At 36.3% G+C, this 10,049-nt stretch overlaps 1 protein-coding gene across 1 annotated transcript; it reads right to left on the reverse strand.

The window, feature by feature from the left end:
- Positions 1–1,972: 1,972 nt before the first annotated feature.
- On the reverse strand, positions 1,973–8,978 carry LOC130231205 (inhibin beta B chain). The gene is made up of 2 exons (XM_056460678.1): positions 8,445–8,978; positions 1,973–4,825 (listed from the first exon to the last, which is right to left on the reverse strand). The coding sequence occupies exons 1-2, from the start codon at positions 8,797–8,799 to the stop codon at positions 4,074–4,076; spliced, it is 1,107 nt and encodes a 368-aa protein (XP_056316653.1). The 5' UTR covers positions 8,800–8,978; the 3' UTR covers positions 1,973–4,073.
- Between the last annotated feature and the right edge of the window lie 1,071 nt (positions 8,979–10,049).

Genomic DNA, 10,049 nt, shown 5'->3' on the forward strand with positions numbered 1-10,049 from the left:
CTCACAGCAAGAAGGTTGCTGGTTCGAGTCCCGGCTGGGTCAGTTAGTGTTTCTGTGTGGAGTTTGCATGTTCTCCCCGTGTTGGCGTGGGTTTCCTCCGGGTGCTCCGGTTTCCCCCACGGTCCAAACACATGCGCTATAGGGGAATTAATGAACTAAATTGGCCGTAGTGTATGAGTGTGTGTGTGAATGAGTGTGTATGGGTGTTTCCCAGTACTGTGTTCCGGCTGGAAGGACATCCGCTGCATAAAACATATGCTGGAATAGTTGGCGGTTCATTCCGTCGTGGTGACCTCTGAAATAAAGACTAAGCCTAAAATGAGTTCAACATTATGCATTATTAAAATGCTTGTTAACATTAATTAATGCACTGCAAGTTCACCTAAACTAACAATGAACGGCTTTACTTACATTTATTAATGTAATGATAATAATAAGATCAATTATTACGCTAATAAATGTTCAGTTTATTGTTTGTTGATGTTAGTAAATGCATTACATAAAGTGTCACCTGACTGTGTGTATTTAATGTTGCAATAAATAACTTTTCTTTTAATGTGTTTCCTAATGTTTTGTTTATTTACAGATTTGAAGAAATCCCAGACCTTTGGACACGACAGTATGTGTTTTCTTTTAATATATGCACTACCTGATAAAAGTCTTGTGGTGAATCCCAGTTGTAAGACCAACAAATAATAACTGGACTTCTAGTTGATCATGTGTAAAAGTGTCAGAAGGTGGATTTCTCTGCTGAATCATCTGTTGATCTGCATCAATCATCACTAATACTGCTGAACTGGAACCAGCATGGACCAAGATTCTCAAAGAAATCAGTCAAGTTTGGTGAAGGAGAAATCATGGTTTGGGGTTATATTCAGTATGGGGGCGTGCGAGAGATCTGCAGAGTGGATGATCAACATCAACAGCCTGAGGTATCAAGACATTTGTGCTGCCCATTATATTACAAACCACAGGAGAGGGACAATTCTCCAGCAGGATAGGGCTCCTTCTCATACTTCAGCCTCCACATCAAACCTCCTGAAAGCAAAGAAGGTCAAGCTGCTCCAGGATTGGCCAGCCCAGTCACCAGACATGAACATTATTGAGCACGTCTGGGGTAAGATGAAGGAGGAGGCGTTGAAGATGAACATGATGACTTTATTAATCAGTGATTTGAGTCATGTCAGAGATGTATGGATGCAGTCCTCCAAGCTCATGATGGAGTCAGACACAATATTCATTCTGTTTCCACTGCAGCATGAGCACATATTCTATACTGGACATTATTGAAGGTTCAGTGAGCAGACTTTAGTCTAAGCAGAGTCAGACCTTACTGTCCTAATCAAATCAGTCAACATCAAGACATGATCAGATTATATTGTGCTCAAATAAGCCTCATCTAGAGGCCTTTACCTTTCATATAAGACACTTCTGATACACAATCATCAACTAGAAGTCAACTTATTATTTACTGTTCCTAAAACTTGGAGAGGCCACAAGACTTTAGTCAGGTAGTGTATTTCTATATTATTTTATTTCCTTTATTTATTTTATTATATATTTCTGATATTTATTTACATGTATACATCACATCATATTCACAACTAAACCGATGATCCTATCTTTATGATAAATTGTCCATTTTTGTCTCTCTGTCTATAAAGGATTGAAGTCATGCCAGAAATATTTCATCGTTGTTTACTCGTCAAATATAGACATCTATAAAAACCACTTCAATTATTTGCCCGAGCAAACACGCTCTTTGCCTTTTAGACATTATTGATCGACTTCACAGAAATGCTGCTCTTTTCCAGGGGTAATGATCAATATCTTGTCAGCTGATAAGAGACTGTATGACATAGAGGGATATTGTAATATCAGCAAGGATTTCATCTTCATTTATTTAGTCTTTTAATGTGACCTTTGACCTCCTTTTAGAGTCTCATAAACAGAAGGAATGAGGAAAATGCTTTAAAAAACTCTTTATTTTTAAAAATATATATTCAGCAAAATTACAAAGTACAACAGGTTTTTTTCCAAGCTATATCACACTTAAGAAAATATCCCTTTATTATATAAAATTATAGAAAGGATTAATCTCTGTGCTCCTTCGGAGGGAGCTGTGCCATAAGTTACAGTATCATATTTCAGTCAAAGCAAAAACATACACAAAACACACAGTGTAGATTGGGTTTGCATGGCTTATCTACGCAAAAAAATAACAGGTACAGTAAAGTGCAAAAAATGCTGTTAGCATGAAACCCTACACTAGCTAGTATGCATCCCTAGGAAGTGCTTCAAACTAGACAAAGTGAGAAATGTCGTAACACATAAAAAAATAAACGCATAAACATGGCAGAAATACACGTGTAACATGTGCAATGTAGATTATTGTACTGTTTGTAGATTATCCCATAAATAAAATGTATTAATATTACAAAATAAAAGCCAAAGCGTGTCTGTTTGAACTGAATAAAGCAGCTTGGAGCACAGATTGAGTTGCATTTGCTGGTGCAATGTAGCGTAAACAGTCACAAAAGAAGAACTCTTGAGAAAAAAACACCTTCGTCAGATTCTGATGCTACACTTACACAACTGATGCACTACTAATATCTAAATATATATACAGGGTTCCCACTTTAATATCAAATATCCTTTCGCTGACTTAAAAGCTGGATTGCATGGACATGTAGGCCGCTGTTGTGCTTGCACATTAATAATATAATATTAGATTAGCATGGTCAAATAATTGCATCATAATATTACAATTATTTAAGCTTGGATATTATTTTGCATGACTTTAATAGCCTCCATGAGAACAATAATTGATCAATTTCTGATTAGATTAGATTGTTAGCTCAATGGCAGTTTATATTTAGCTTGAGTTTTCATTTAAAGCCAAATATTGAAGCCAAAGCTCTTATATTATCCTAAAATGTTAGCCCTAAAAGCATGCGATTGGCTTCAGTGATTTCAACACTGTTAAATAATGACCAAAAGGTGATATTATGTTACTTTTAAATGATTATTTTAAGTTGCACATGTTTTAACATGCTATTCTAAGTCTGTTTAATTGATGTAAGTTGATTTACACATTTAATTTAAACTAATAACATTAAGGCAACAACAAATTTGTGCAGTGCAGTTGATAAGAAATAATTACAATTGAGCTGAAAATAACTAGACATAACAAGAATAGGCGTGAAACAGCATGACATAAACCAATTACATTTGTAAAATTTAAAGTGACACACAGAAATCCCTGATATTTCATGACCTGGACAAATATATATATATATAAATACATATTCCAGCAATTCCTGGACCCGTGGGAACCCTGTGTTTCCTCCACATCACAGGTCAGTCTGCATTTACAGTGACTTTGATTTCCCTGAGCATTTTATGAGGAGCGATAATGCATAAGCTTTGCTCACATGCAGCCGAAGCCTCCATTAGAGAGGATTTCAGCACATACAGTTGAAGGCAAATTTATTACGGAAATTTGAACACTCATCCCCCAAGTGCCTTTACACAGAACATTCACAGGATTTCCTATAATATTGTCTACCTTGTAAAATCTTTTAATTTGGCTGGGATAAAAGCAGTTTTTAATGTCATTATAATTAATGTTGCTGTTCTGATTGGTTACAGAACAAACCACAGTTGTCCAATAATTAACCTAGTTAACCTACTCTGACAAAAATGATGCATTTTTTTAAGGTAAGTGATTGCAAACACTTAATATGAGCTGAATTTAAACAAATATATTAGATTTAGTATTGTCAACTTAATATGTTTGTTTAAATTGAGCCCAAATTAATAGTTTGCAACCAGTTACCTTAATAAATAAGTTAATTATACTAGTTACAATAGTTAAGCTTATAAATTGCACTTGAGTATGTTGCAAAACAACTAGTAAAATAAGATGCACTGCCATCATGGCAAAGGAATCAGTCATTAGAAATTAGCTTGATGAAACACAACAGCACTTAAGGGAAATATGTGCATTTAAATTTCACAGGAATAATTTACTCTTCAACTATAAATAAGCCTAAATAACGAATGAGCATTGTTCATGTGCACCCACACGATTCAACTATCATATCCGGCACGTCGGTCTTCACAATAGTGTGCTGTGAATTAAAGTAGACCATAGACAGCGGGCGTCTCTGAATGGGCACGCAGCAGGACGACACCGCGGTATTAATACCGTTTGCTTTCAGCTGGCTGAAAACGCTAGCGTGAAATGAAGAAGCGATGCCGGGAGAGCCGGATAAATGCTGAGGACACTGACCCATGCAATAGTTCATATGGTAGCCCTCAGGAGCAATGATCCAGTCCTGCCACTGAATGTCTCGAAACTTAATATAAAAGTCTTTCTTGCAGCACACGCTTACATCGTCGCCGCAGCGCAGGGAGCGTTTGCTGAGCGCGTGCTTGGACGGATCTTCACGCAGACGCACTTGTGCAACAAGAAACGGCTGATGGGACGAGTCTTCTGTCGGCTCTTTTTTGCACAGATTTCGTCCTGCATCCTCGCAGTGCACCTCCAGACGCAGACGCCGCTGTCCGCCGTCCAGAAATGCTTGCAGTGTGCTTGCGACGGGGAAGGTGTGCCATCCGCCCCGCGCCGCGTCTACGCTCCTCTGCAGAACCAGGGTTCGGTTTGCGCCGTCCGACAGGTATATTTCTGCGCTGATACGGCTGTTTTCAGACGGACGCAGGTACAGCCATAATGAGGACTGCAGAACCTGAACACTGTGGCCTTTCTCCTGCAGGAACTGGAAGGATAAACTGGTGTCGATGCTGTTAGGGAGATCACCGTCTGTGGAGAAAACACACACGCACTGATGTCAGAAGAGATGCAGTGTTGAAGTAAGCTGCATTCTGTCAGATTTACTGTAAATTAATGCCAGAATTCAATGTTGCATGTGTAAAGCTGACAGGATAATATGATAGCTGTGGTTTCCAGGATTCTTCCGTGCAAAAATCGCAGCAGAAAGCAAATGTAATGCAGTTTAATGGTAAGCTACATTATTATGGTAAATGGTAAACTAAATTTCATTACAGTAAAGTGAATAAATAACATTCATTCATTCATTTTCCATCGGCTTAGTCACTTTATTCATCAAGCACCAACTTATCCTCAGTTTTACACAGCGGATGCCCTTCCAGCTGCAACCCAGTACTGGGAAATGAACAAATATCAATAAAGTAATATAATAAATGGATGCAGTAAAGTATTAAAATTAATATATATGTATATGTATAAAGTTTTTTTTACTGTAAGTTATAATTCTACAGTGTTTTTCCTGTTAATATTTACTTGATTCACGTTATAAGTGCCATCTGAATCAGAAGAGCTGCAATGTTGAAGTAAGCTGTATTCTGTATTCAATCTGCTGTGGTTGTGGGGAAAAACTCGGACAAAAACTGTGCAATGATAATAATAATGGTTTAAAAGTGTATATAAAAGCATGGTTCGCTCAAAACGAAACATTCTGACATCCTTTGCTCTGCCTTTTTTCAAATCATTTTCTTTCTTCTCTTGAACACATAAAAGAGATACTTTGAAAAATGTTAGAAACCTGCAAGCGTTGACTTCTTTAGTTTTTGTTTTTCCTACTATAGACAGTGATTACAGGCTTTCAACAGTCTTTAAAATATCTTCATTTGTGTTCAACAGAAACACATAAAGGTTTGGAAGAGTAAATAGTGAGTGCATTTTAATTTTGGCGTGAACTTTAACACGTTATAGGGCTCTCATTGAAATACTCATTCGAAAAACCCTGGAGTTACAAGACTTCTGAACTTCTATCATTAAATAAATGGTTTCCATACATGGATTCTCACTTGATTTTTTTATTATATATAAAACCTATCATGCATAAGATTTGCTAACCTTGATTATTGAGCATTTCAGCAAACACAGTTAATGGCAAATATAAGCTATCTTGAACAAATATATTTTGACCTATAGAAACTCGGGTCATCACTGAAGAAAATGGGTCTTATTCTGTTCATTTAAAGCATTTTAAAGAGATTAAACAATGATTTATAAGCACTTATAGGTAGTTAGAACTGATCTTACATTTTATAAATGCATTTAAAAAAATCTGTTTTGTTTTTGACAATTAAAACATCAGTCCATCATTGAAGAAAGGATCTTTAAAAAGGGTTATTTCAACTCAATTTTGGGCACAATATGGACAAAACCAACTGCTGGGTTAATTTGTCTTATTTGTATTTTATAGGATCAAATCGGCTTTGACTAAATGGGTTGAATACCTCAGCATTTTTAGAAGGATTCATATTTTCATAAAACTTTTAATAATAATATTAACTAATATTATTTATTTAATAATAATAATAATAATAATAACTTTTAATAATACATTCATAAAACTATTCACTGCACACTTGAAGATGGTTTTATGAGCAGCAAATAAGGCATATACTAATCTTTAATATAGTAAAAGTGTATAACTGGTTTCTCACTTGATTTTATTTATATATATATATATATATATATATATATATATATATATATATATATATATATATATATATATATATATATATATATATATAACCTAATAATAATATAATATATTAATAATAATATATATATATATTTTTAAATATATATAACCTATAATAAGATTTGCTAGCCTCGATTATTGAGTATTTCAGTAAACACTGTTGATGGCACACATAAGCTATCTTAAACAAATATATTTGACCTATAGGAATCGGGGTCATCATTGAAGAAAGCTGATCTGATTTTGATCATTCCAGCCACTTTTAAGAACGTTTTATTAATGATTTCCAAGCACACACAGGTACTGATCTTACAATTTATAAATGCACTTTTGAAAAATCTTTTTTATTTTGTTTTGACATTAAAGGAAATCACTTAATAAAGGATCTCTAAAATTTTGGATAAAATATTGACAAAACAAACTGCTGGGTTGTTTTTTCCTATCCCATTAATTGCACCACCAGGAAAAAAAATGGATTTAATTTCTTAACTCCTTATGTTGCTAGTTAACACACTCAATGCATTTTTTACCTTTAAACACATCCCATAATTTCTAAAATATCAACCTCTACCAAACAGTTGAAATGTCGGTTTTATGGTAAAAGTACCGTATTTAATACATATACTAATAAAAATCAGAAAATATGAAGTGCAAGACCAATTTATTTTTAAAAATAATCAATTCTGAATACTAAATCATCTTTATTTTTTGAAGTATGCCATAAAATATCTCAGATTCTCATTTAACATGCTTTCTTATTTTTTATTTACAATAAAACCCAAACCAAGTGAAGTAGTGCAACAGGATTATGTTTGTTTGATTTGTTTTGGTAATCAACAATGCTGTGTGTGTAAAGCATTATTTAAAACATGCATGCTTTAAATGACTTTGACAGTCATTATTTAAAACAGTCAAAATATGATCAACCACTTGGTAAAGCAGGAGGTTAAAGGGTTAATTTTTATTATTATAGGATCAAATTGACTTTGACTATGAAAACCTCAGCGGTTTTAGAGGGATTCATCTTTTTCAATGTAATTTATTCATAAAACTGTCCATATATGCACATTGGAAGATGGTTTTATGAGCAGCAAAAAAGTCATGTACTAATCTTTAATGTAGTAAAAGTGTATATAGCACATTTTAATATTAAAACAGTTTTAACATTGAGGAAATCGGTTTCTCCACGTGAAATGTTGGTTAAAACTGAACAAAACTGCATGAACACAAACACGTTTAAAGATGTTTCTTATAAACAATATAGAAGCTCAAATGTGGGCTGCTAGTCTATACTCTTGCAGATGTGTATACAGTATCATAACTTTTAACGTATAGCTAGTTTTAACATTGAGGGAATCGGTTTCTCCATGTAAGTCATTGGTAAACTGTTGAATTCAGTGTGCGCGTTTGCGTAAAAGCTGATCCGTCTATCCGAATGTGCTGCGTATCTCAATTTAAGTTCAATTTAACTTTATTTGTTTGTTTAAATTCATCCCATATAAATAGTTAGGCAACTAGTTACCTGTCTGTCGTGGCAAATCTGTCACTAGGGCGGTATCCTTTACATTACCAAAAGTTACGTTTTTGTTCCTAACAGGATGGATAGATAGATAGATAGATAGATAGATAGATAGATAGATAGATAGATAGATAGATAGATAGATAGATAGATAGATAGATAGATAGATAGATAGATAGATAGATAGATAGATAGATAGATAGATAGATTGATTGATTGATAGATAGATAGATAGATAGATAGATAGATAGATAGATAGATAGATAGATAGATAGATAGATAGATAGATAGATGACAGTGAGATTTCTGAGAGTGTGTATGCGCGCACTCCTCTGTTAAGAGTGAATGTTATGATGGTTATTCTGCAGGTCAGATGAACTCACCGACATCAGCGAAGCTCACGATCTCGTACGCCTGGTTGCTGGAGCGCGAGTTCGGCAGGTTGTTCTCCAGCTCCAGGGTTCCGTCCTGTCTGATGCGGCCAGCGTGGAGCTTCCGCAGCGCCGTCATGAGCGCCGCCCGCGGGACCGTCTGCGTGATGTTCGGCCTCTCCCGCAGGTGCAGTTTGCTCAGGATCTGCTGTTTGGCGATCTCCACCAGGTACTGCTGCTCCGAGCCCTTCTCCATCGCCGGTAAACCGCACGTCGGACAGCCTGTAGTGGCAGCGCGCGCTCCTGGCTCCGAGATCGCGCACAGCACCACCAGCGTGGATAGATTCAGACATGAAAATAAATGCATGTTCTGCTTGCTTGAGTTCTGGACAGTCTTGGAGAAAGATGCGCACTAGCAGGTGGATGCAGAGAAGTGAGCTGCACCTGAGCACTTACAGGTGGAGTAATCCATCAAAAGTTACCGTCACACGTTTAGATGACGCGCCTCGAGTGCGCTCTGGCTGTTACGCGCGCGCCTGAGGGAGGGTGGATTCACACACACACATAGGTATATATATATATAGACCTGCAGGAGTTGATCATTAGCCAAAACAAATAAACATACTACACTTACAGTGCCACGTCGAGCCGCGGCTGTGTGGATCCAAGTCCGAGGAGTGACCCCTGTCCCAGTGACCCGCAGCAATGCGATGCATCCACACCAAACACATGACAGGACAACACAGACTAATGCATGACGCAATCGGACTCTTTCTGATGGGAAATAAAAGCACAGCATCTGCTCATCATGCATCACCGTTATAGTTATATATACACGCTGTGGAATTAGTAACTTCAAATAACAACTGAGAACCCTTAAAAGCAACAAGATGATTTTAATTTTAAAAAGTCAGCAAACACGTTGACTTAACATTGCTAATTATGCACATAGTTTATTTACTTAAAAAAGAGAGAGTAAGCTCGCCGCCTTATACTTATTAAATCAAGTCAACTAATCGCTAAAATACGAGTTTATTTGGGGGGGGGGGGGGGTTGCATTACAGTCAAAATCAGAAAAGTGAAGGTTATTAGTTACCATGAATGTATTAGTTGCTAATAACTTTAGCGTATTAACTATTAACTAACAGCATTTAACAGTTAAAGTTATTATACAGTTGAGGTCAGAATTATAACCGAGGATCATTATTGATATGTACCCCTGTCTACATTTCTGGAGAGCGCAAAATATGTTCCAGGAGCTACAGTTTTTGCAGTTTTTGTTTTTGTGATTCCACCAGAGGGCGCTGTGTACGCTTTTTCAGGTCTCAAATTTCTTGCGCGAGTGCTATTCACACCTGCTGTTCTCACGTAAATCCACCAGAGGCCACTGTCGACTGACTGACTGACCGACCGTCCGATCAATCATGGTCAGCTGGTAGCGTGAAAAAAAAACAGAAGCCGTCGACAGCGTCATACATTTTGTTTTAAAGAAAAAATTCAGCCATACTTAGCTCTGGCTATAATGTCCAGAAATGTATATGGAGGTACATATTCACAATGAGCCTGTGTTGAAAAAATACTATAGTAAATAATGTAGTGTTTTAGAACTAAAGAAAG

Source organism: Danio aesculapii, chromosome 6 (assembly GCF_903798145.1).
Source record: "Danio aesculapii chromosome 6, fDanAes4.1, whole genome shotgun sequence".
Lineage (NCBI taxonomy): Eukaryota > Metazoa > Chordata > Actinopteri > Cypriniformes > Danionidae > Danio > Danio aesculapii.